Source organism: Odocoileus virginianus, chromosome 20 (genome assembly GCF_023699985.2).
Source record: "Odocoileus virginianus isolate 20LAN1187 ecotype Illinois chromosome 20, Ovbor_1.2, whole genome shotgun sequence".
NCBI classification, from domain to species: domain Eukaryota; kingdom Metazoa; phylum Chordata; class Mammalia; order Artiodactyla; family Cervidae; genus Odocoileus; species Odocoileus virginianus.
The window spans coordinates 25,961,392-25,987,629 of record NC_069693.1 but is presented as its reverse complement, the minus strand read 5'-3'; the positions used below and the strand labels follow the sequence as shown (position 1 = coordinate 25,987,629).

The 26,238-nt window shown below is 52.8% G+C and overlaps 2 protein-coding genes across 17 annotated transcripts; both read right to left on the bottom strand.

Annotated features, from left to right (window-relative positions):
• Positions 1–242: 242 nt before the first annotated feature.
• TPPP3 (tubulin polymerization promoting protein family member 3) lies at positions 243–3,987 on the bottom strand. 3 transcript variants are annotated; one of them, XM_020884909.2, is made up of 4 exons: positions 3,744–3,987; positions 1,184–1,377; positions 918–1,071; positions 243–797 (listed from the first exon to the last, which is right to left on the bottom strand). In XM_020884909.2, the coding sequence occupies exons 2-4, from the start codon at positions 1,369–1,371 to the stop codon at positions 609–611; spliced, it is 531 nt and encodes a 176-aa protein (XP_020740568.1). In that variant the 5' UTR covers positions 1,372–1,377; positions 3,744–3,987; the 3' UTR covers positions 243–608. The 3 variants fall into 3 exon arrangements, with proteins under 3 accessions (XP_020740568.1, XP_020740569.1, XP_020740567.1); XM_020884910.2 differs by having other exon boundaries at positions 3,782–3,987; XM_020884908.2 differs by having other exon boundaries at positions 3,772–3,986.
• An 822-nt stretch (positions 3,988–4,809) lies between these two features.
• Positions 4,810–25,091, bottom strand: ZDHHC1 (zinc finger DHHC-type containing 1). Of its 14 annotated transcripts, XM_070451146.1 has the most exons (13): positions 24,785–25,090; positions 18,234–18,371; positions 17,895–17,940; positions 16,252–16,494; positions 11,692–11,867; positions 9,955–10,056; positions 9,438–9,562; positions 9,186–9,344; positions 8,805–8,917; positions 5,924–6,006; positions 5,598–5,691; positions 5,382–5,460; positions 4,810–5,270 (listed from the first exon to the last, which is right to left on the bottom strand). In XM_070451146.1, the coding sequence occupies exons 3-13, from the start codon at positions 17,901–17,903 to the stop codon at positions 5,005–5,007; spliced, it is 1,449 nt and encodes a 482-aa protein (XP_070307247.1). In that variant the 5' UTR covers positions 17,904–17,940; positions 18,234–18,371; positions 24,785–25,090; the 3' UTR covers positions 4,810–5,004. The 14 variants fall into 14 exon arrangements, with proteins under 14 accessions (XP_070307247.1, XP_070307255.1, XP_070307259.1 ...); XM_070451154.1 differs by lacking the exon at positions 16,252–16,494 and having other exon boundaries at positions 11,692–11,803; positions 18,166–18,371; XM_070451158.1 differs by lacking the exon at positions 16,252–16,494 and having other exon boundaries at positions 11,692–11,800; positions 18,166–18,371.
• Between the last annotated feature and the right edge of the window lie 1,147 nt (positions 25,092–26,238).

The window sequence follows — 26,238 nt, the reverse complement described above, 5'->3', positions numbered from 1 at the left end:
GAAAGCAGGCATGCTGTCAGAGCTCTGGGTCAGGGCTGAGGTAAAGGCTTTTGATTTCCCTCTGGAGCATCCCCAGGCAGCCTGACTTGGTGCTAATGGAAGGGGTCTGGTGTGTGTCTCTTTCTGGGCAGGGCTGCCAGTGGAAGAATCAGCAGTGTGTGACATGGAGGGGGTTGATGACACTGAGAGGTCATCGGGATGTGAATGTCATTACCCTTGTTGTCATATACCTGAACAGTCCATATTGGTACAAAAGGTGTCTTTATTGAGGTTCGGGAAAGAATTAGGCACTTGGCCAGAGCAGCAGCTTAAATATGAGGCAAGCAGGCAGGGGGTTAGCCATGCCCGGGGCTAGGTTGGGTTGGTGAGGCTATAGGCACAGACTTTCCTCAGACAGAGAGGCTGAGGAGGAAAGAAAAGGGGGAAGGGGACGCAGAGCAGTCTGGGTCAGAGGCCTGGTGAGCTGGCCCTGAAGGGCTAGGCAGGAAGCGCTGGGTGGCAGATCCAGCAAGGAGGGGACCGGGCTCTCTTGCTCCACGTGCCCCTTAGGCCAGCCAGGCCTGAGCCTCTGGCAGGGGCAGTCGCGCTGGGGAGGGCCTTCCTAGGCCTCACTTCTTCACCTTGGCATCATAGGTACCTGCATTCTTGTAGGCACTCACGTAGCCACTGTCATCCAGGATGTCCTGCCGCCCAGCAATACCCTTGCCCTTGCCACTCTCATCAAAGCGTTCCTTGTGGGAGCCCGTGTACTTGCTGGTGTCAGTCAGCCGTTCCACAGCACCCCCTGTCTTTGCTTTCTGTTTGAACAGAGATCCCCCCAGGGGTACCTGGTTAGAGAGCCCAGCCCTTCCAACCCCAGCTAAGATTCCTGCCCCCGCCACCCGTCAGTGGTCACTCAAGACCATCAGGGCACTTACAGTAACGCCTACGTTGGCTGGTTCCTTGCCTGCCACCAGCTGGCAGATGGCATCAAAGGCCTCCTCCTTGCTCTTCCCCTTAAATCGCTTGGGTGCCAGCTCTTCTAGGGCCTTCTTGAACTCCTCGTAGTTGATGACCCTGGCAGACTTTGCCCTGCCAGATATGTGGACACCATGAGTTTGCCCCCTGCCCCACAATCTCCCTGGTTCCAGCCCCCCAATTCCCCTTCTGGGAAGATCAGAAGCAGGAAATGCCTGGGGCTCACTTGACTTTGGAGAAGACGATGTCGACATCAGTCCCTGTCACAGCCTTTCCGTCAGCCACCTTGCAGTCCTTGCACAGCTTGGCCCAGTTCTTGCCATTCATCTCATGCCCACTGGCCTTGGGGTCACCATGGATGGCAAACTTGCGGAAGCTTTCCTCCAGCCCAGCCACATCTGTGCTCGCTGCCATGCCACCCTGTAGGGACCCACCTTGGTTACCTCCCAGCCAAGTTCTTCCCCCTTCCCCCAAGGTTCAGAGTATCACTGCCTCTAGCTCAAAACCTGCAAGGTTGAAGTTTCAGGCACTGTGCCACACACTCTCAGAGCTGGAGATGGAGCTGCCTGAGAGGGACCAGTATTCAGTGTCTGACTGGGCCCCAGAGCCATGAGGAAGAGCACTGAGAGGAAAGGTCCTGTCACTTAATGCCAGCCTTGGCTCAGAGTGGAGTTCAGAAGATGAAATCATGATCCTTGCACCAGGCTGGGAACAGAGTGGCACTGTCCAGAAAAACTATGAGGTCTGCAGCTGGGGCTATGGCTTTGTCTGGCCCTGGCACAAGGCCTGCTTGGGTGGAAGTGAGGGTGGCAGATCAGGCCCCCTCCCTGTGAGTTTCATGCCAAGCTGGGTCAGGCCCTGGCCAGACTGCTGGTTGAGCAGGTATTTAGTGAGGACAGTGTCTCTGTCAGGGTCATGAGGACTCAGCCCAGGCTGAGAAGGGAACCAGAGCACAGTCAGGGGTGCATGCCCCAGGCAGGGGTGCAGCTGGCCCAGCTGGGACCTTGTTACTATTTGCTGTTAAACAAAAACATGAGGGAAGGGGGAACTTGGGGCTGGCCTGGCCACAGTTTGTGAAGCCTGGAGACAGTTGCTAAGGGAGGGTGGTGCTGCTTGGAGAATGTTGCTAAGGGCAGGATGGTGTCAGGGCGGCTTAGGGAGAAGCTCCCAGTGCTGCTGGGCTGGGCTGGGCTGGAGAATGGGCTTACGGGTGGGGCACACCAGCACTCCCAGCACCTGGGGCACAACCATGGCTTCCTGGCCCCTTGCCAGCCACTGGGGTTGTAACCTCACAGTTTGTGGAGTTTAGGAGGAGCAGGAGATTGTGGGGGGCTAACCTGAGTGGGGGTTGTATTGTTATGAGCCCTGGTCCTGTTATCTTCACACCTACCGTCTGCATTGAAGCACACTTCCCGCATGTCTACACTTTCACACCTTCAGCCCTTCATGGAAGCCTCCTGGCCACACCCTGAGCACCACCACACTAGTCCACACTCCACAGCTGATAGCACTCAGCCCTGGACCTCCATGCCCTCGGCCTTATCCCCACTGACCACACCCTTAACCTGGTATTCAGACTTCCCTGACCACACCAGCCCTGCACTGAAGTGTCCCCCATAGCCCTCACTGCAGTCCCCTGACTACACCCACAACCCCGGGACTGAGGGCCTGGACCATTCCCTCAGCATTCAGCCCCCACACATACACTAATAGCCCTTACCAAGGTCCCCCAATAATACCCTCAGCCCTGCACTGAAGGGTCTTCCCTACACTTGCCCACAGCCCCCACTGCATTCCCTGACCACACCCTCAGCTCTGCACTGAAACTCCCTCCATGTAACACAGCCTGGTACAGAAGCCTCCCTGACCACACCCTCAACACAGCCCACCTCTGTCCATACCCCGGAAGCCCTGAAACTGGATCCCCCTGTCCACACACCCACAGCCCTTACTGAGACCCCTAACCAGAGCCTCACAACTCACCCTCTCTCCACACACCTGCAGCCCCTGACCACACCCTCTATAACCCCCTTGTCCACACACCCACAGACTTGCATTTCCAGACTCCCAGGTACTATGCTGTGACACCCCTGTGTTGAGACTCCCATCTCCTCCACTGCAGCCTCCTGACCACACCCTCAATTGTGTCCTCAGCAACTATCTTCCACCTCTCCCCTTTATACTAGAGCCTCCAGTGACCACAGCCTGGATCCCTGCCTGCCTAGCTCCCTTCCACTACCACTGGCCTTAACACTGAAAACCCTCTCCCGATCAGCCCACTCACCCATCCCTAAGTTGTGGCTTTGGGAACTGAGAGCACCCACAGCTCCTACATTGCAGCGACTCCATGGGCCCAGGCTCCCCTTCAAACAGCACTCCCCTTCCCTGTCCCTGCACTGCGGTCTCCCACCAGGGACCTGGAGGAGACCGGCACTTTGTTCACTAAGGGTAAAGTCTGAGGGAGTTTGAGTGCCACGGGATGCTTGTCCCAGGGATCTTAGCAGGACCCTGCACCCATGCTCTCGCTTCTGTCTGTGAAGATGGATTCTTGGTAATGGCAGGCTGATCAGGTGGCACCAAAGTCACATTCCCTAGTCCCAGGGGTCTGCAGGCTCCTCTGGGACAGCTGGAGTCATCAATCAGCAAGCAGTTGGGGGTGGGGGTGGGGTGGAACACTCGGGCCCAGGGCAGGGCCGCTCAGTTGGTGTCCTCAGCTCAGGACCGGGGTTGGGACCGCTCCCACGCCGCTCCCACCCCACCCCCTTCTTATCGTGCTGGATACTAACTAGAGTGGCTGGCGCCGGGATTTCCTACCGTTTTCTACCTCGTGGCTGCTCCTACAATGCGCGTTCGATGGACAGGACGCAGAATGAACCGATGGTCGCAGGAGACTTGGGCGACTCCGCAGCTCTGCTCCCTGCCGGCTCTGGGGCGGGACTGCAGCCCGGGCGGTTCCGCCGTATTATCCCTTGTTTCTTGGTCTTCATAGAGACGGCGAGCCCCACCTTCGGGGCTGTCTCGGCTAGAGAGTGACCAAGGTCACACTGGCTCCACCTACCCGACCCCGCCTTCTCCCCGCTCCGCGGGGGGCGGAGCTGCTGCAACAATCTCATCCCGCTGCTCCCCGGGCAGCTCTGTGGCGGGGGAAGCCAGACCTTTGTAGTTCTGGCAGTCCTCGGAAGACCCCCCATTCTGGCCTCCGCCCGAAGTTCAAAGCTGGTCCCCACCTTCAGGGGAGATCCAGCTTTCCAGAGCAGCAACCAAAAAGGCCTTTGGTGGGGGCTGGGCGGGGGCAGGAGGGGGACGGGCCGGGGCGGGGCGGAGGAGACATGCAGAGGAGTGAGGAGGTCCCTTCCCTTAGTGACATTGGGTCTAGAGCTGGCTCAAGACCACAGCTCTCCAATGAACGTGTAGCACCCCAGGTCACAACTCCGGGTCACTGGGGGCGAGAGGGGACAGTGAACGAATCCTGAGTGCTCCGGAATCTACACCGACGTCTGTCATGCGGCCGGGGAAAAGCTCCTGGACCTCCTGGGTCCGCGTCCTCATTCATTCCGACCCCACCCCGGTATTAGCCTCCGCATCTCCGCTTCCGCTGCTGCCTTCCTAACACAAATGCTGCTTTCCTCCTCTCTCCAAGTGCAAACCCTATCTTCAAGAAAAATAACCTCCACTAGGGAGCTTCTAGGGCCTTTCCCAACCAGGAGCCTGGTACTTGAGTTTCTCCATATGACAATCTGGATGGCCACCCAATGTGGGGGACCCACCTCACCCTCTGCTCCTAGGCCAACAGGCAATGATGCGGCTCCAGGAGGGCCCGTGACCCCTGTCATTAAGAAAGTGTGCACCAAGTCCGCAAAAGCATAAAAAAGTTTATTGGAGCATCACAGCTGGTTGGGCGGGTATTGCTGAGTAGTGGAGTGGGGAGTGGGGCCGATCCCGCCGGCCCTTAGGGGCCCCTAAAGTGCACTCGGTGCGGCGGGGGTGGGGGTTTTGCATAGAGAGTCGGTCCCGCCGCTCCTCCGCCATTCCTGCTTCTCCGCCCAGCTAAGCCAGATCAACCTCGGAGCCGCCCTGCGCGCGGGGCTCGCCGCTGCTCGGACTCACGAAAACAGCGGGCGCACGTGCCTGCAGCGCCAGCCCGGGCTCTCGGGGCCTACCCACCGGGGCGGCCAGAGCGGCGCTGCCTAGGCGCGTCTGAGCCACTGGGATCTCGTCCAGGGACTCGGCAGACGCCGAGTGATAGACTCCTGCAGTGCTGGCGTCCGCGGAATCCGACGACGAGCTGGAGCGGCGGCCGGGGGTCCGGGGCCCTATGGAGTTGGAAGAGAATGTTACGACTAGGAGCTACCACTCACTAAGGGCCCTACCTTTTCCTCCCTCGGAGCTCCCCGAGCAGATTCCGGTCAGAAAGGGGCGCTCACCCGGCAGCCTGGGCAACTGGGGCTCTCGGTCCAAGGTCCCAGAGGTCGGTACCTTATACATGCGCCGCTTCCTCTTTTTCTGCAGAGACAGGGGGAAGCCTGAATAACCCTTCCCCAGACCTCACCTCGCCAAAAGACGCGGAGGAGTGGAAAGGGGTAAAGGCTTCTTTCCCATCCCCTTCCACCTGGGCAGGAGCCCAGCACAGTCTCCCCTACCTGGGGTCGTATCCGGGGGGGCAGGGCGAGAGTCTCTGGGGAGGCGGGCGGTGGAGGTTCCACTTGGCCGCGGGTGGCAAGGAATCGGGAGGGACTGAAGGGGAAGTGCGAGGGTAAGTGCTGGATGCTGTTGTTCCTTCAAATACCACCCTGTTGGAGGTTCTAAAATAAGCCTCCCTTCCTAACTGGAAGGAGGTATTGATCTGTCCAAGGCCACATTGGGCTGGATCAAGACCCATGCCTTGGCTTTGGCCTAACTCCTTTCTCCCACCTCATTGCCACACCAGTGGGAGATGTGAGGTGGCCCTTGCCCAAGTTGCACTCACTTGGCATTCACTTCAGCAGGCCTGGCCTGGCCAGAGGGCTCTGGGCGCACATGGCTGAAGGTCCGCATGTAGAGCTCCATCTCCTGGGGAAGGTGGAGGTGAGGGAGGCTGGGAGGCCAGGTATGGGTCCAGGGCCTCCTGGGTCCTTAGGCCCACTCTGTCTAGGACACACCCCCTTACTGTTCTCTCTGGGAGGTGTGGGCGAAGAGGTCTAGGCTTCCCAGTTATGCTGGGAAAACCCCAATGCAGAATGAGGCTTCCTGTGTTTGTACCTTATCCCAACCCCATTGTTTTCCTCACTTCAGTCAAATTCCACCTCCTCCGGGAAGCCTCCAGCCTCATAGGTCCAATGTACCCGGTCTAGAGCTGCTCTGGCCAAGTTGGGGTGGGGGGGAGGGCAAAGAAGGACTCAGAGAGGCCTCCTCCTGCTCCAGTCTCCTTCTAGCTCTTCAATCTCTGAACCAACTTTTTTCCCTGGTTGGGAAACCTGGCACTTCACACACTCGCATGTGCACCCGCGGCTGCAAGGCTACATGCAGAGATCCATGGCTCCCTGAGAGCTGAGTCCTCAGCGTACCAGACACAATCTCAGCTGCTGGAGGGAAGTGGGGGGATGAGTGGTCTCCCCAACTTCTGTTGGTAAAGGGAAGGCAATAAGTGGTGGAAAAAACAGCGCCATGATCCCACCTGGGACCAGACTTATAGGTGAGTCCTCTGTCTTGTTTAGTTGCTGATCCTCACCCTGACCGTTGGAGCAGCAGATCCAACGCCTGAAAGTGAGGCCAGGAGGTAGCAGGAGTGGCCTGGGCTTGCACCCTAGCACGCAGCATGCGCCCCTGCCGCGCCCAAGAGGACTGCAGGTGAGGAAACAAAAGCCAGAAAAACGGCCAGAGATGGGAACCTAGTGAAGGGTGTGGGGCGGAGCCAGGAGGAGGCCCCGCCCCCATCAGGCTGGGGGCAGGGCACCGGACAGCTGTCGCTGGCTCGACAGTTGTTTCCATGGAGACCCAGGCGTCCTGACTAATGCAGAGAAGACACTATAACAGCAGCGCCGTCTCTAAAACAAGCCTATGTTTGGGGGCAACGGCTTCAGAGTGAGGCCCCTCCCGCATTCCAGCTCAGGGTGGGGGTGGGGAGGCTGCCTGCAGGACAGCCCTAGCAGGTCTGGGGGATGAGCCCAGCCAGTCACGGGTTGGCTACACAGATGTTGAGAAGGAGGCCCCAGGCAAGCCCTGTGTGCAACATCTGCTCAGGAGAGCAGTGTTGGAGAGAGTGTGGAGGTGCCAGCCTGAGGAGAGGAGCCTTGGGAAAGGGGAAGGGGTCAAAGCCCAATCGCAAGGACTGGGACATCAAGGTAATCCTTCCCCTCTTCACCAGTGTGGACTTAGCACCCCTCCAGGGCCCAGGAGAGAGGAGGCAAAGCCTACTCTGGTGCTCCTGGGTTCCAGAAGGGGAGGACAGACGGCAGCAGAGGATCTTCCCAGAAGCCTGATGGATCATAATGGGACAGGAGCCAGGCCCTAGCCAGTTGGGGAGGTTTGAAGGTGCCACACCAGGGTGTCCCCATTCAAACTCCCCTCCTCACAGCTGTCCCTACAATCCTCCCTGAGACCTTCAAAACATGCCCATTCCTGAATGGTATAATACATGGCGCCTCTCCACCTCAGCTCTCCTCTGTTCAGTGGGACAAGCACACCCCTGCTCCCTCTGCGAAGGTATCCCTCAGGTCATTTTCAGATGATATTAAGTGCCCTGGCTGCTGGCACATCTAGCCTCAAAGCCTAAGCAGGCAGTAACTGCAGAGCCAAGGCCCTGAGCCTTTGAGTTTGGGGATCCCAAGACCAGCCCAAATGGGCACGGTTGTGAAGCTTGAAGTCTCCTGCCTACCTCTCTGAGCTTGTCTCCTCTGTGAAGTGGGGTGATGCCCACTCCCAGGATGGCTGCCACTGTGCTTACACGGGTTCAGGGCCCAGCACTAGGGCAGGTACACAGCAGTGTGGCAGGAGTTGGGGGAGGTTTCTCCACTAACAGCCATCACTCCCCCAGGCCTTCCCAGACCTGGCAGCCTGGCCCACCCCGTGGCAATGAGAAGAGGAGAGGTGGGGTCCCAAACCCTTCCTCAATCCACCCACCAGGCTGTGTTTGTGTACAGTTGCCATGAGGACTTTGGATCCAGAACTCAGCCTTCCCAACAAGGCCTGCCTGGGCCCCCTGCCTTCTCAGTCCCTGGGGGCTCCAAGGACAGGACCACCCCACCCCCAGCTGTTGACCTCAGGAAGCCAAGGGGCGTGGGAATGGGGATAGGCTGATCAGCAGCTGGGCTGGCCAGGCCCCGAGCCTGGGCTGGAGGATTCCTGCTTCAGAGTGTGGAGACCTTAACTCTTCCTAGACCCAACTTTTTAAATCTTTCTTGGCCTCAATTTGTTCATCTGTAACATGGGGATAGTAGCATGATCTGCCTCATGGGCTGTTTCAAGATTTAAATGGGGTAATGGGTATAAAGGCTCAGGGTCACAGGTGGAGAGAACTAATGGCTCCATCCTGGTGACCCAGTCCTTGGTCCATCCCTCTCCTCCTTCAGCCCCACCCTGCCCACTTCCAGGCTCCCACTTTCTGTGCCCTCCAGCGCATGCTCGGAGCCTTTCCCCTGGGGTCAGGGAAATGCAGGGCTCCCTCTGTCTGTGCCCACACTTGAACAAGCAGGCACATGCTTAGTACATACTTGCCCTCACCCCTGCTGCCTCCAGCACCCCCTCCCCTTGCTGCTATTCCAGGCCTGCTTCCTTCTGCCCTGTCTTGTCATTGACTACTTGCTGCGTAGCCCACCGCCCCTCCCACCCCCCTTTTCCCACTCCCTCAGCATTCTGGGACACTTCTATACCTGAATAGGCCGCATCTTCAGGGGACATGACTCGAGCTCCCTGTGGGCCCCCTTTGCCTCCTGTGGTGGACGATGCTGTACAATGTACTCATAGGTGGTGAGCTTGTGCCACACTGAGGGGGTGAAGATAGGACTCAGTGTAATGGAAGAGGAACCCTGGGGTTAAGAAGGTGAGGGAGGGTACCCAACCACAGGCTAAAACGCACTGTGTCCATACACACTCAGCCACAGAGTGAGACGAGTCGCCATTAGAGAGCCAGCACCAGGAAGGGGCAAAGTGTCAGGACTCCACAGCCCAAACTGGGAGCCTTCCTCCAGCCTAGGGACCCCATCCCCTGCAAGGCAGGTGTGGGTGTGTATGTGAGGCAGGGTGGCACTTACTGAGATAAATGTGGAAGCAGAGAAGGTGGCCGAGCAGGGCTGTGGAGAGCAGGCCCAGAAGGATGAGTAGGGCAGCCAGAGCCAGGATGGCAGGAGCCTGCGTCTCCACAGGGGCGGCAGGCAGGAACACGAACCACACATCTGTGTGATTCTTTAGGACTGCAAGGCACGAGCAGACTGTGCTCAGCCAGGGCTGTGACCAGTGACCAGAACAGGCTAGGGGGTGGGAGTGGGCCTGGAACCCAGACTGACCTTCAAAGTGGCGGTTGGTACGCAGCCGCATGGGGTTGACAAAGAACTCCACAAAGACATAAGTGGCCACCAGCACGAGGAGCAGGACGCCCAGCAAGGCGGATGCCACACTGTGTAGAAAGAGCCTGGGCCCAGCCACGGACAGCTGTCAGCACCCAGGTGCTCCAGCTGGGCAAGGGCCCAGAGCTCAGAAGGGCCAGAGGCTGGGAGGGGGAGCTGGGCCTCTGACCCCACAGCCCTAACTCCTCAGGAAGCCGAAGGCTTCGGGCAAAGGTGAAGACAGGCAGCCACCCCCAATAGGCTCCCCACCTTTCCCTGGGCTAGGAGGAGAAAGATTCCAAACCTACCCTCAGCCCTGTCAGGAGGAAGCCATGGAGAGCCTCACCCTCAGACCAGCGCACAGGTCCCCCAAGTACCTCCCATCCTCACCTGGTCCCATATGAAGGGTCAAGGGCCCTGGTTCACACATTTCAGCACGCATCCCCAGGCACCCCTGTGGCCCGGATCTAGCTCTCACCGGTAGTTCCTCTCGCCCACACAGTTGTTGAGCCACTTGCAGTGGTGGTCAAAGCCGCACACGCATTTGTTGCAGGCGCTGCAGTGCTTGGAACGCGCACTCCTGCGATGGGAGGGGGCACAGAGTGATCGCGGGCTTACCCCACCCTTGGTTGACCATCCTGGCCTGGGGGCTGCCAGTTCTGTGCCTGAAGCAGGTCACTCACCCGCGCCTAAGCGGAGGGCAGAGCGCGTCTACAGGGAGCACGCGCGCCCTCTGGTGTCGGGCACGGTGGGGCGGGACACCTAGAGGAGACAGCGCTTCTGAAGAGGTGGGGAGGCTCGGGAGGGAAGGGAGGTGTACCCAGGGGTGAGAGGAGTAGACAGCGTTATACTGTCCCCCTCTGGAACTATGCATATGGGTGATAGTGGTGTGAAATGCAAATGGAGGTTCCTTTCCAAGCAAGGACCCCCTTTGCCCAGTCAGGACACAATGCAGGTATGGAGCCATGTAGCAGAAGAGAGCAAGGCTGCTGGACCCAGGGCTTGCATTGCTCTTCCTGACATCGCCATTGTTTTTGAGTCTCTGCTTCCCTGCCAGACTGTGGGAATTTTTCTGGCACTCTTCCAGAAAACTCCAGTCTATCTGGTTTAAGCCAAAGGAGCCAAAGGGAGCAGGGCAGGCAGATATCTGGGTGAGCAGCAAGCAGTTCACCACAGGGGATAAGATGAGGGGAGGCCAAGTTAGGGATACAAGTGAATCTCCCTGCCCCAGGGCAGAACCAGGAAAGCCCAAAGGAGAGTGGAAGGATAAGTTTCAATCCCCTTTCGCAGAACAGAATGGAGCCCTGGAACAGGAAGCAACTGCCAGAGCATCCACTGAGGAACAGGACACTGACTGGTGTCTAGTGAAGGAAAGGATTGTCTGATGCCAAAGTCCTCAGCATCTTAACACCACTGGCTCTTTCTCTGTCCTATGGACAGAACCCCTTCAATAAACTGCCTGGGTCTTAATATTAAAAGTTGCTGGGGGGGAGCTAGCCTTGAATCATACCCAATCCCAGATCCCCTTCTTAAGGCTGAGAGGCTGGGATGGTCCAGGGAAGGGCCTAGAGAGGCAGTCTGGACCAGCCAAAGGGTTTGGACTCTGTACATTCTAACCCCTCAATGTGACCTGGAGTAAGTCATTTGGCTTCTCTGGGCCTCAGAGTTGTATATAAACAAGGATAACAGTATATTGGCTCCAGCTTCAGGCAGGCTGGGTTGTGAATCTGGCTCTGCTGCCTAAGAGCCATATGACCAACCTCAGCCTTTCTGAGCACTGGATTCTTCCTCTTTCTGTGAAGTGAGAAAGATGTTACCCACCCTGCGGGGTGGTTGTTCATAAGCACTTAGCACATGATAAGTACTTGGGTGTTAGCTTCTGTTAGTTCCCGTCCCTGCCCATACCTGGGGATGCTAGTGAGAGAAGGGGGTGGTTACTGGCAGAGTTAGTCATTAGCAATGTTTGTAGCAGTGCCAAATGTTTCCTACTTTAACTGATGGAAATGCTATTCCTCATCTTCTGCTTCCAGGCACCTTCTCCTCACCTTCTCCTTCACCCAGTTGTCTGTCACTCCACCAAGATTCTTGACTGTGTGAAATACGAGGGTTCTGAGGCTTCAGGATGACTGGGCATGCCCCTGTCTGCCTTGAGCTCCCACTGGCAGTTCCCCGGGTGCACTCATCGGCCACACACACCCAGTCCACATGCACTCACACATCCACGTCGCACAAGTTGCAGTGTAGGTCTTCAATGACGTGTGCATGTTGGCTGCGGTTGAAGATGGGCAGAGGCCCTGCATAGCTCTTGTCCCGCACATTGGCATCTGCTGGATCGATGGAAACAGCAGTCAGGTGCACCACGAGGTGGCCAGCAAAGATGGCGCCCATGCACTGGCCCAGCAGGTTAAAGACTCACTCCACACTGCTGGCTGAGAGCCCACCCCTGCTTCCTGTGGCTAAAGAACTGTTCTCTACCTGTATGCAACTCCCCAGTGCAGAGACTCTGCCTGTGCTACCTCCTATCTCCAGTCCCCCAAGAGCCTCCTTGTCAGACATCTCTAGCATACCCGTGCCCTAGATGGAAGAACAGATGGGGCTATCTGGTAATGGAGCTCACAACCCAGCACTGCTGCTGTTGAGGAGACCAACCACAGGGCCCTGGCCTCACTGCCCCAAACCTGGTGCAGACCCTGGCTGGTCTTACTCAGGATTTGACCTGTTTTCAGATTCTGAATGGTGAAATAAGACTGAAACAGATAGTTCTCTAAGGTTGAAGGACCCAAAATATAAGTTCTAAGCTCATTTATCTTGCTTCTGAGAAGGATGCAAACATCCCCTCCCAGAAGCCAGGCCAGCTGGAGAATCACTTGCAGACAGAGTCTCATAGACCCACTGCCTCCCTAGTCTAGAGTTCAGGTCCTCGGAATCCTGGGGCTGAATGTCTGGTATAGCCTGACGTGTAAGGGCTGGCCAGTGGGCACAAGGCCAATTCCTGAAACACAGATCTTCCAGGATCTATCTGCTCAGCAACTGGACCAAAGCCTGGGAACAAGTATGCTGACAACTTACTGCAAAGTGAATGTGTAAAACTTTACAAATAGATTCCACCCAGTCAGCTATCCGCCCTCCATCTAGTTATTCATCCATCCATCCGTCCTTTTGCTAGCCAGTCAGATATCTCTCTATCATTTATCCTCCATCCATAAGCTATCCAACCTCCTTTTTTCTTCCTCCTCCCAGCAGCCAAATTTTCTTACACGTCTGCAGGAGCCAGGCTCCGCCCTAACATGCTGTACCAGAGCTGACAGAGACAATCCTGTGGCCCACCACAACCTCTCTATCCCTACAGCCCTGGCTCTGGATCAGGCCTTCACCTCTTGCTTGGGCTATTCCATAGTCTCTGGACTCTGCTCCTCCTGTCTGGGTCCCCTTGAGTGTACTCTTCACTTGGTCCCGAAGTGAGCTCTGAAAGCTTAAACTTAAGGCCTTGAGTGCTTAAACTCCTGCAGTGGCTTTCAATGGCTCTCAAGCTAAAGTTTACTCTTCAGGTTCAATACTCATGGCCCCTTTCATTCTGGCTCCTCTCAAACCTCTTGGTATTACCAACCACTACTCCTCACCATTCCAGCCTCTTTTCAGACACACTGATGTGGGCAAACATTTAGTTTCCTGCCTGCTTCAACACTTCTCCCACCCCCCACCCCCTGTTTCATTCATTCAACTATTTACTGAGGTCTTTCTCTACATCAGGCACTGAGGCATATGGCAGGAACAAACAGACCTGGTCCCTATCCCCAAAGAGCCCACAGTCTTGCAGGAAACACAGATGTTAATCGAAGAGTAGGTTGATTGTGATAAAGATAGTTCATGGGACTATGTAAGTTTGTAACTGGGTGACCTTATCTGGTCAAAAGGGATATGGAAAGCTTCCCTGAGGAAGTATTATGTCAGCTTATACTTGGAGTGGCACAGGAACCAGTAAGAAATATAAAGAGGGAAGGGGGCCTGGCTGGGTGCTGGGAGCAAGCAGAGCCCCAAATAACGGGGTGGTTGATGTGTGTTTCCAGCTCAACTCATTGGTACCATGCCAGAAAGAAAGCCTATGTCACCAAATTCTGGCTTTTCAAAACCAGAAATCTGGATTTGTGTCTTGATATATGAGGCATCTCATTTTTTTAATTTTTAAAATTTTAAAATGCTGACAAGGAAATAAGTAATTTTTAAAATGTACCTGCTGAAGAAGCCCTTCAGATATGTCTATTTAGTGTGTTCATTATCACTCAATTTAAAAAAATCTATAGGCCCAACTGGCCCATGGACTGCTAGTTCTTGACTTCTGACTTAGCTGGGTATTGGGGTGAAGAGAGGGGCTAAGGGCTTCCACAGAGACCAGTGTTGTCACAGCAGAGAACAACAGAGGAAATAAAATAAGAAGATGCTAGGGAAATGGGCAGAGTCAAGAATGTGGAGAGCCTTGAGGATCTTGAATCTTATGGCAGGAAGAAGCCATTAGAGGGTATTAGCTGGAGAGTAACTTTATCATTTTTGTTTTTTGAAAGGGCACTTTGGCTGCAGAGATAGAGACAGACTGGCTGGAGTGATAGCATGTGCAGGGAGACCTGTTTGGAGACGAAATGGTCATCTAGGTAAGAGAGGCAGCTGGCAGTGAGGAGAAAAGAGAGCAAATACAATACCTTTTAGGAGGCAAAATCAACAGGACCTGATGACTGACTGGATACAGATGATGAAGGGAGAGGGTGGAGCCAAGAATACCTATCGAGGCCAGGAGGAAGGAAGGTGGGGAGCTGAGAGCAACAGGAGCGCATTTGGGCCCTCGATGAAGTTGGGCTATATGGCCCTCCTCCTGCACCCACAGTCTACTGTATGAGTCCCTACCCTCTTACTTACCACGTGATGATCTCCACACTACTAGGCTTTCCTCCAGTTGGAAGCTGAGCACCGAGAACTGGGGCCCTGTGTTCTCATTTTTGCAACCCTAGGGCCCAGGCCAGTTCTAGGCACAAGGTGAGTGCTTGGTACACACAATGACCCTACTTCATTCTTCAGGGGCCCTAAGGGAGCCTTCAGAAGGAAGGTAGCTTTGATGGGAGGACACAGAACCATTCAGGCCAAGAAATGGGAGTGCCAAACCAGGTGGTTCTGGAGCCTCCAGCATTGCCCAAAGCAGTAAATATGGAGAAGACAAAACCCTCAAACCATCCCACTTGCCTCTGAGCCAGGCTGCCTGGGCAGTCCTTCTGGCCTCACTGGATACCAGCTATGTCAACTCAGGAAGTCATTTAATCTCTCTAAGCCCCAGTTTCATTCTTTTTTTTTTTTAATTAAAGTCAGGGGAACACCTTCTTTACAGATTATTATGAGGATTGAATGAGATCATCCATGTACAGGGTTGACACAGTGCCTGGCACATATAGGTGCTCAATAAATTCTAGTTAATTGTGTTTACTATTATTTGCTCTAATTCTACTCATTCCAAACCATGTGGTTATTAATCAGGTACCTTGATGGCAGAAACCCAGGTAGTCTTGAGTGAGTGGCGTACCCATTCCAGCTCATGGGAGGAATGTCCCATGAAGCATTCTACTTAGTAGTACTGAATAAGCCCTGTGGGTTACCTCAGAGGAAGTCTAGTTTTCAGAGTTGTCCAGAAAGTCCTCCTGTGACACTGCTGGCATCTGAGACCAACAACCTTCTCTAGAGTCTTTCTCCACTCACCTGCCCTTGTCACCTACCAGCCAAGGGCTCTATGGTTTCCCAAGAGAGCATGCTCACATTCATGGCTCATACATTCTGGTGCTCACACACACATCCGGTGTGCTCCCTGTTCCCTGCCTGGGAAGCAGGCAGGATCCTTCCTGTCAGATAGAAGAGGAGGCTGAGATGTGCAGTTGGCAGAAGCTGTTCAGCCCTGTGCAGCCCTGCAAGGGCTGAGTTGAAGGGTGCTGAGTCTACACCTGAAACTTTCAAATTCATCCCTGTTAACTCCTTTAGCTCACCCTAGGCTACCTTCTCACAGAGGCCCAAGGAATCGTCTCCACGAAGCATACACACCAGGGCACATTCTCATGGTCACCCTCTGGACTGGGGCACATAGCCACATGCTGCACCTTAATCCTCTGTTCCTGGGGGTTATGGCCAGGGCAGGGACAGTTACATCATCAAGCTCAGGCAAGTGCATGTTTGTCACAGTTCCCAGGAGTTTCCAGGGCATCTTTATCCCTCCTCTTGTCAGTTCAACCTTCCTTACCCTAAAAGAGTCTGACTTATAAAATCAATAAGCTCCTAAACAGTCCTGGGTATGGCATAATCATCTCTGTAAATAAAACCATATTTTAAATATACCAGGAACTTAATATGTAAAGGAGGCTACCATGATTCTTTCCAAAAAGTGAAAAATTATTTCATAAATGGAACATATTTTTCATCCTTTGTTGAGCTCTGGACACAATTAGCTTAAAAAGAGCTTTAAGGTTCTCAACTATAACTTGCTCTTGTGGTACCTCAGTTGATGAGGTTCCCATCTGTGTGGAGCTTTCAACGCTCCAAGGTTCATTAGGTCTTTTCCCTCATCCAGTCAGGCAGAGAGGTCAGATGGGTGTTGGAGGCCAGCAGGTAGGCAGCTGGAGCCCAAGGCAGAGACAGGACCCATTTGCATTGTCTGAGGCTCTGGAACCCAACTCCAGGCCTTGCCCATGTCCCTCCATCCACTGTCTGCACTCTCCCATGTACCAGCCCCATACATTCCCAAGGATACAGCATAGCCAGCAGGCACCCAGTGGTGAGGCAGGAGGGGAACTAGGACCCCAAAGCCAATCACAGCAAAGAAGAGGTACAGCAGCCAGGCCACAATCTGGAGTGGGTGCGGGGGCCAGCTCCACCCATTCCGGCGGGACCGCTGGCCCTGCAGCTCCGGGGAGGGTCCGCTGGCCTGTGCAGGTGCGGTCCACACATTCTTCTCAGGGGCTGTCTTGTTAGAGGGCTTGTTGCAGATGTTCATCTCCAGAGGGAGAAAGAGTAGAGACAGCATTAGCCTGAGGAGGCCCAGGCTGGAGCCCAAAGCCTTATGCCTGCAGTCAGGTTTCAGCAGGAGGGGCAGGCTGGAATGTGAAGCTCTCTCCTAGTTACTCCACAGGGGAATCCAGGACCCTAGCACGAGGAGCCTGATATGGGAGAAGGGCAGCAGAGTGCTGGCCTCAAAACCCCAGAGCGAGCTCTGGCCCCAGCCCTAGCCAGGACAAGGTAGGAGGGTCCAGGGTTTATTTAGGACACAGTGTGACTGCCTGTTACTCAAAGTGCTCTGTTACCACAGCCATCAAAATTAAACCCAATAAGACATGTTCTCATCTGGTAACAATATCAGGCTGGAGCCAGAGTGATGAGAACACATGCTGATTCTGTTAGGATTAGTCACCTCTGTCCCGAGGCCCAAATGCAAGTGTCAGAGACGGGCCCCCGTATGCTCTGCTAAGGGAAATAGGGAGTGGAAGTACTCAGGAGAGGGATCTGGCCTCTGGTCCTAGCAAACATATACACGTTCTTCAAGGACTGGGGGACCCTGAACCATCTCCCCTGTGCATCAGATAAACTGCCCGGGCTTCTTGGCTGAAGAGAAGACAGCACACAAGAGAGAGGGAAGGATTCCTCACTGGATCCCTCCAGCAGTGGAAATGACCATGTATCTCTAAGTAAACCTGGGCCTAGTGCAATGAGAACAAAAAGGTGAGCTGATGCCTTTTGACTCACTTGAGGGAGCTCAGGGAAAGACAAGCATTGTCCAGAGCCAAACCACCAGATGGCAGCACTCTTCCACCCCCATCCCACCATCCCTCCGCCCAAGAGCTGACCTGGTTGTCAAAGGATATGTGCAGAGCAGACAGGTGGGCCTAGTATGACATGAGAAAGAGCCCAACCCCCAGTATCTTCTGAACCTGAGGTGAAACCAGAGCCTGGGCAGGCAGTGCCCCACTTGGGTAGACAAGCCAACTCGGAGCTCTTGGTAGAAGATCAAAATCCCTGGCAGCTGGACTCTCCTTTCAGGAGCCCATGCCTTTTGGCCAGGGAGTCTGACTAAGACAAAGGGTATGGCAGGACCCTTTCCCCCACCAGCACATCTGCCTATAACACCTTCCTCACTTCTCAACTCAATAAAATGTGACTTGATCTTCAGAGTCCACTGCGAGCACCACCTCATCCAGGAAGCTTTTCTTGATGTTCCAAGTGAGTCAGGGGATCTTCGCACTCAGTTTTTATTGGGCAAGTCACTTGGCCATTTAGTACACTTTGCCATCTCTATGTCTGCCCCTGTGTTATACCAGCTTCCCCTATGGGCAGCAATGGTACTGTGATTCATCCACCTCTGTTCCCCCACATCCCCTCCCCCAAACATGCAGAACATACCTTGTACATAGTAGGTGCTCAGTAATGTTTGCTGACTTGAAAGCATCTGAAATAAAAGGAAATATGGGCACAGTAAATGATGTGAAATCCTGACCCACTCAAAGCGTCCTGCCCTGTTCTGCCCTGCCTTCAATCTGTATAGTCACCAGGCACCCCCACCCCGACCCCATCTACCCCCGCCCCATGGCTATTACCCTAACTGCCAAACATTCACACTCAGCCATTCTGCCCTTCATACCACCCAAGGCCCAGGGCTTCCCGCAAACCAAACCTGGAGATTCTGAGTAGCCTCATCCAAAGCTAAATGAAGTGACCCTAGTTTTCTCCCAGGGACTCAACTGGAATCCTTTGGTCATTTGCTTTGTCTTCAGTAAAAAGCAATGAAGGGTGGGAAAAGAACCCCAGCTTTGGAGGAAACAGATCTAGGTTCAACTCCTGGTTCTTTCCTTACTAGCTGAAGGGCTTGAGTTTCTTCATCTGAAAAACAGGGGTAGAGATGCCCACCTAGGGCTATATACAGATCAGCAACACCCATTGACACATAAATGCTTCCTAAAGGGTAGACATTATGATTACCCTTAAATAGCCCTCTGGGGTATCCTCATCTCTCCAGACTGAGGAGGCTACTACATCTGATATCCTATGAGGTTTTATGAGGTTTGTGCCCAAAGTGACGGGGTTGATTGAAGTTGCTTTCTTAAGTCAGTAGTCCCAAGGAACACATTGTCATAAGAGCTGAGCCACTGGGTTGTCATTCTAAACTTCTCAGATTTGATCAAACATGACAAAGGTGATCAAGAAGCTGGGGTCACTTTATTTGGAATGTCCCCAGAGGTAGCAAATCTTTGTCCTTGATTTTTGGAAACAAAGGTCATCAGGTCAAACCCAGTGAGTACAGTTGAGCTGGGCAGTTCTGCTCAGGAAGACAAATCTTTGTGGCTCCAACACAGGTTCTCTGGTGATCCAACAGGGCAACTTCTTTGAAGGGAACCCATCAGTTGGGGTCCCTAAATCCTGACTTTCTCCTTGCCATCCTCACTCCTGAATAGCCCTACACCTTGAGGTAGTTTATAAAGGAAGAAGCAGAGGCACATGGCTGACTGACATGTCCCCACTGCTGGAGTGGACTGGCAGTGGCCATAGGCACTCCCCAGTGCTGCTGTGTCCCTGATGCCTGAGGCAGGAGAAGTCACCATTTGAGGCCAGGGGCCTACCACCAACAGCCTTAGAGACTGTTCTGATTCCAAACCCCAATACCCTTGGCCCAGAGAGTACCACTTGTATGAGCCCGTGGATGGGGGGTGGTGCTCTTAGGTCTAAGTCCCCTGCAGAAGTGGCAGCACTCTGGAGTAGACTGAGGTGCCCAGGTGGCATGCCACCTGCATTGAAAGTCTGAGCCAACCCACTCTTAACTGATGACATTTTCCCTTATGGAGTTGGTGGCCACAAATTATTTTGACCTCCAAAAAAAATTTATTAAAAGGGCTCTGAGGTAGGAGAGAATAGGAGATAGGGCTTTAAGCATGGATGGGACTAAGCACTGTCATCAGACCCAGGGACTTTTCTGGCTGTCCTTCCCCTCTTAGCACTTCCCTAGGAGATCAGACTAAAAGACGTGTCATCCTGCTCCCAGACACGGCCAGCTTGTGCGCTCATATCTTGGCCCAGCCCCCTTGTGTGCTAAAGATGTAAACACCTATGAGACCAGGTTCCTGCCCTCAGAGGATTGCTTTCTGCGGGCCCAGACAGGCTCAGACAGATATCAGGGTATGGGTATTTTGGCAGCCTAGTATGACAGGACACAGAGTGGATGGGTTTGGGGTCAGAGAGCAAGATTCACAGAGAGAGAGAGAGATGAGCCCTGGGAAGTTGCAGGGTCAGATCCTAGGTTGAAACCAAGTCCCCCTAAAACCAAGTTCCCTTACTGAAATTGTGATTAATCTATCTAAAACTTTGTTCTCTTTTGAGTCTCCTGTAACTTCAATCTTGTGCTAACTGAAAACTAAATAGAGTCATATGACTAAAATTACTGAAAACATGTACTAAAATGGTTACTATAGATGTCATCATCAACACAGAAACTCTGGTTTTCTCTCCAGTGCAAGATGAACTAACAGATCCCTGTGCCATGGACCACCTGGATAGAAAATCATAAACCAGAGACTAGAATACTCCAGAAACTACGATTAAGACATGTCACAAAAATGTCATAAGATGATGATTAATCCCAGCCTCTTGTTCTTTCCCTTAAAAAAAAAAAACAAAAAACCCTAACTCAAAGACCATGGTGAAGTGGACCTGAGGCATATCTCCCACTCCCTCGCTTGGCTCTCACTCCCTGCAATAAATGCTGTACTTTCCTTCACCACAGCCCGGTGTCAGCAGATTGGTTTTGCTGTGTGTTAGGCAAGCAGATCCAACTTCAGTTCCGTAAGAAGGTGATGATAGGAGGCCAGGTGAGTAAGCTTAGGTACTACTGAAAGAGCCATGGGGAGTCACAGAAAATTTAAACGGGAATTGACATCAAGGTGATGGGTGTTATAGAAAGCTTTCTATTCACAGTGGGAAGGAGGGCATGAGCAAGAAGAGAATGGACTTGGGGGAAGTGACACCCCAGCAGACTGGCCCCAATCGCCCAGCAGCCCAGTGCTTTGGGAGGAGATGGGCAGGAAGTGGGGGTGAAGCCCACAAGTTCCCCACTGCCTGCCCGATGACCCGCTGCATCTTTGGTGGGCTGACAGGTATGTGTACCTTGATAAAAGATTCTCAAGTACCTTCAGCTGCCATAGAACAAACCACAGAGTTAAGTTGGTGGAGACAGAAAGAAGGCAAGAACAAAGAGGCCCCATGGAATGTTAACAACCAAAGGTAGTCACTGGCCTGGTAAGCCCAGGGCTCACCTGGCTTCTGAGGTAGGCTGAAAGGGCTATGCAGGTCTCTCCCTGTCCCAAAAAGGTGAAGGCCATTGCTGGGATGACAATAATGTATGTCAACCTTCACTTTTACACCTAAAATAGCATTTGCAAAATAATGTCAGGCTACTTTAACTCATATGCCTAATTTAAGTGAGGAAAATCTTACCACTTCAAGTTCTCATTATGAACTAGAGAACAGTTACCTGACTGGTTCACTTCTCTCTTGCCCACCTCTGCTCCCACCAAAAAAAAAAATATTTAGGAATGTTGTTCTGAGATTCATGAATAGTGCTGTCAAAAGAACCAGGCTGAGCTGAAAAGTACTAGCCCTGGAGAGGCTGTAGGCATCCCTGCATTTCTGCAAGATGTCTGAGAATTTCAGGAAAGAATCTACTTCATTACTAAAGAGGGTTTGTTGGCGGAGGCCACGGAACTGGAAAGGTAGAGTGACGGGATCAGAAGAGAGGTGACAGGGCCAATGTGGAGTCTTGGAGGGCCTGGAGAACTGAGATACCAACAGGGAGAAACACGTTGGAGCAAGGGAAATGGGTAAGGGCTGGAGATAGAGCCTGCTTCTGGTCCCTTCATAATGCCCACAGATTGAGGAACCTAGCAGGCGAATTTCACAAAGCCACCACTTTGGACCACTCCTTTATTTTTCAAAAAGGTTAGCTGGAAAGCAATTTGGTAATGTCTACCAAACGTGAGGGGGCTTCACAGGTGTCACTAGGGATAAAGAACCCACCTGCTAATGTAGGAGATATAAGAGACTTGGGATCAATCCCTGAGTTGGGAAGATCCCCTGGAGGAGGGCATGGCAACCCACTCCAGTGTTCTTGCCTGGAGAATCCCGGTGGGCTACAGTCCATGGGGTTGCAAAGAGTCAGACACGACTGAAGAGACTTAGCACGCACACACACACACACACACACACACGCACCAAACTTGAGAACACATATACCCTTGGGCCCAGACATTCCATTTCTAGGTATTTATCTTATACAGATGCTTATAAAGTGCACAGAGATTCATTGCAGTCATGTTGGTAATAAGAAAGGACCCAAAACACCAATATTAAAAAAATATATGGTGCATCCACACAATGGAATACTACATAACATCAAAAATAAGGGATGAAATGACTTTTGATACACAGTTAAGTAGAAGCTGAAACTCCAATACTTTGGCCACCTGATATGAAAAGCTGACTCATTTGAAAAGACCCTGATGCTGGGAAAGATTGAAGGCAGGAGGAGAAGGGGACAGCAGAGGGTGAGATGATTGGATGGCATCACCGACTCAATGGACATGAGTTTGGGTAAACTCCGGGAGTTGGTGATGGACAGGGAGGCCTGGCATGCTGTGGTCCATGGGGTCACAAAGAGTTGGACACAACTGAGCAACTGAACTGAACTAAGTAGAAAAGCAAGATGTAGGATAGTTGTAAAGTGTGCTTACCAGTAAGTGAAAGCCAAGGTGGATGGATAGATATCTATGTTCCTATATGCACAGATTCTCTCTGGAAAGAAATGCAAGAAAGCAAATACACAGGTAGCCTGTGAGAAGGAGATCTAGTGGCTAGGAATGAGAGAGATCTGTTTTTACTATGTACTCCTTAGTGCTGTTTGGATTTTTTTTTTTCACCATGTGCATATACTACTTTTGAAACAAAAAGTCAAATAAATAATTGAAGGGTGTCATCTCTTACCCTCCTGGCCCAGTGGGCTTTCATGTGGACCAAATGTGCTCGTGTGATCTAGAGCTTAGTATCACACCAGACAAACAAGGAAATGCTGCCTAACAACCATGCAACAAAAGAGCACTCAGTTGTAGTTCAATGCTTTCTCATTCTCAAAAGCAGTTCTGAGTTGTTCAGCTGAAGAGCTCCCTATGAGCTGTTGGGGGTTTTGTCCAAGCTGGAATCAGACAACCAGGTGGCACCACAGAAGAGCAGCAGGGCAGGACCTTGCTTCAGTTCTTAGCTGAAGGTCAGCTAAGCTTCCCGTGACTCCAGAACCCAAAGGGAAGGTGCATGCCACAAGAGGCTTTCACTCCCAACAACCTTTTCTTTTGCTAGAGGATTTATGGTTGCATATGTGTGCTTTTCTGTGGATATTATGAAACAAGTTTTCCGTTTTGTTTTTTTGTCCCCCAGGATCTACTTTTAAACCCATTTTCACTGAGATCTGACCAATGCGCAATTTCACCACCTAAAGGAGGGGCTGAAAAGAAAATTCTGCATGGGTCACGCTGTTTTACAGCAAAAAATGTCATTTATAAAAGAAACTTTCAAGGGGCAAGTACTTTGTTTATCAGAATTCCCCAAAGGTGCCAGAGAAGTCTCTGGCTTTAAAATTCTGGGAAGTGCTTATGTGAATAAGAGACACACATCACAGAAACTCCCAGAAAATAAATTGGAGCTTCAGGCCTTTCTCATAGACCTCTCCAGTCATTGGTCTCAGATGTGGCTGGGCTCCTCATATCAACAACATGCAGAATTCTGATGCGAGGGCAAGAAAAGCTTGAAACCTCAGTCATTTCTGAGTTGACGTGGTCTGCAAACATTTCCTGTGCCATTTTCCTCCTGAAGCAATCACTGCAAACTGTTTGGGCTTCAAGTTAAACCAAGGAAAGAGGACAAGAAGAAGGGAGCAACACGGAGCTGAAATAAGGCCAGTGAGCAGAGGCAAGGGTTGTTGGTTTTAACCAGGAAATCAAATCCCATGATTGTGGAAGCAAGCCTTGAGGAACACCCACCAAGAAACAGTCATTTAGAACAAAGTTGTGACAGAACAAAGTAAGAAAAACAAAACAAAACCTGACTAATTAAGTACCAATGTTGCTTTTATTGAATCTCATGGTGATTATCTGTTTATAAACCCGTCTCCCGCTGTGAATCACCAGTTTTCCAAAAACAGGGACCACCCCTTACTCATCTCTAAATCCAACTCTCCTTCAAGAAGGGAAGTTAAGCCACTTCTTACCATTTCTGCTGCCATCACTCTATTCCAAGCTCCAATCATTGCTCCCTTATAGTGTCTCAACAACAACAATAACCATTACTAGCCATTTAGAAGGCACTTATTCTGTGCTACTGCTTTAAGTGTTCTGATGGAATCTGCTTATTATCCCTTACAACTCTCTGAAGTAGGTCCTATGATTTCAAACTGTTCTCACAGGCCTCTCTAGTCATCGGTCTGAGATGTGGCTAGCCCCTCACTTTCTCTCTCATAAACAACATGCAGAGCAACATGCCCCTTTCAAGAGGAGGACATTGAGGCTCAGAGAGACTAAATAAATTCTAGGAGGCACAGCTACACTGGCAGAATTAAGACGGCCCTCAACTGACTTGCTGGTATGCCCCTGTCACAACCACATTGCCCACAGCAGCCAGAGTGAGGTGAGATTTTCAAAACTTAAAAACACATCAAAACTCCTCAGTGGTTTACTCCTCCTGCTAAGTGCCCCTCACCCTTTCTGTTCCTCTGTACCTGCTGCCTCCAGATCTTTGCATTTCCTTTTGCCTCTTCCAGAAACACCCTTATCCTGATCACAGTGCTAACTCTCAACCTTAAAGCTTGGCTTAAAAGTCACATGAGTGAGGGGATTCTCCCTGACCTCCCTCCATTAGAGCACTAGACCATTTAACCTGACCTGAAATCACTTTAGTCGTGTATCTGGCGCCTGCTCCCCGCAACCCCCGCCCGACCCCTTCTTAACACTGCCGGTTCTGGAGAACTGCGGCGTCCTCTGTGGAGCCCTTGGTGGCTCCGCGCCTGGCAAAGAGCCTGGCACATAGCAGACGCTCAGTGCAGATCTGCGAACCTGGTGAATGCTAGAAGGAAGCCGGGCGCCCTGCCCAGGACCTGCAGCCCAGGCCGCGCGCGAGCTCCAGGCGAAAAGCTCGGCCGGGCGGCGGCAGCTCTGCCCCCGCGGCTCAGCTTCGAGGTGAGAACTGCACAGGGGGCCCCTCACCTGCGCGTCGTCCGCCGAGCCAGGTCGGCCCTGCCAAGGTCACTCAGCGGCTCAGCCCCAGCGCCCGGCCGTCCACCCGCCCCAGAGCGGCCGCGCTTCAGACTCTCGCGGTAGAGACGGTCCCTGGGACCGGGCGGCGGTGCGCCCCGGATCGGAGCCCCATCCCGGGACGCGAGGCGGAGGTTAGGCCCGCAAGTCCTCCGACTCCGACTCGATTGGGCTGGCTGTACCGCCCGGCCAGGCAGACGCTGGCTGGGCCTCGTCCGGCGCTGGGCCCGTTCCCCTGGCAACGGCGTGGGCTACGGCGCCCCACAGCGGCCAAACCGCGCTGCGTCACGTCGCGCTGGCACCCGGGCTTGGGCGGGGCTCACCCGGACCCCCTGGCGCCCCACTCTCCATTCCTTTTCAACATTCTTCCTCAAAAACACACTTTTCTCTACCCCAAATCCACAGCTTGTCTTCTCGAAATCCTAACTTGTCCTGTAAGCGTTCCGCTCCAGTTTCTCCCCTGAGCCCATCACTCTTAGGGAGACCCTCAGCCAGCTTGCACACTTTAATGAGAGTATGTGCTGGGCATTGGACGTACCCTGGGGAATGCCCACGAGATCCCGGCCCTTCAGGGAGATAACAGGCTAAGAGGAATACATATCTAAAAGCAAATAAATATGAAGGTGGTCCGTAATATAATATGTGAAGTGTAAGAGCTCGAAATATCTCCTTTCTGGGACTTCAATGGGTCCAGTGGTTAGAACTTTGTGCGCTCATTGTTGAGAGCCTGGGTTCAATCCCTGGTCGGCTGCAGTCCCTGGTCAGGGAACTAAGATCCCACAGACTCATGGTCTCACTTTTGGCACCATGTGGCCAGAGGAATAAGTTCTCTTTTCTTTATTTCCTTTAAGTCAAGCATAAATCCTACTGGGATTTCCGATATTCCAGGCTGGAGGGAAATTTGGTGATGGTCTCTACTAGGTTCCTCTTTACCCAGTTTATTTCAAGGATTCAGAATCTCCTGCAGCAGCAAACACTGTGAGAAGCACTCTGGTCATGTGTCCTCTCTTGTACTAAGGCCACAGTCATTGACCCAACCCACAGGACTTTGAGATTTGGGCTTCATGGGATCATGCCTGCTGCCCTGGGGCTGCTGGGGGACAGGCACCTGCCTTCTCTATTCCAGGGGCGGCAGACTCTTCCCTCCCTGCTGAACTTGGTTTCCCTGAGTGTGCCCTCTCCCCTCCACTTGGGGACACTCAGAATGGACCCTCTCATGAGCTCAGGCTTTCTCAAAAGATAAGAAGAGGCTCTGTCTTTCACCAGCTGCCCTATCCATATTTCTAGGCCGATATTTCTAGGCCATAGGAAAGTGAGCAGCTGCCTGGCTACCTGCTCAACATGGGCTGGACAGAAAACACCTCTGTCCCTAAAATTATCAGCCACAAGCACACAATAAAAGCAAC

Coding starts and splice junctions, on each gene's coding strand:
- TPPP3 (XM_020884909.2), bottom strand. CDS start 1,371: ATGGCAGCGAGCACAGATGTGGCTGGGCTGGAGGAAAGCTTCCGCAAG. Junction 1,072..1,183: donor ATCGTCTTCTCCAAAGTCAA/GTGAGCCCCAGG, acceptor CATATCTGGCAG/GGCAAAGTCTGCCAGGGTCA. Junction 798..917: donor CAGCCAACGTAGGCGTTACT/GTAAGTGCCCTG, acceptor CTGTTCAAACAG/AAAGCAAAGACAGGGGGTGC.
- ZDHHC1 (XM_070451146.1), bottom strand. Junction 5,692..5,923: donor CCTGCTGAAGTGAATGCCAA/GTGAGTGCAACT, acceptor CTTCCCCTTCAG/TCCCTCCCGATTCCTTGCCA. Junction 5,271..5,381: donor CCAGTTGCCCAGGCTGCCGG/GTGAGCGCCCCT, acceptor CCAACTCCATAG/GGCCCCGGACCCCCGGCCGC.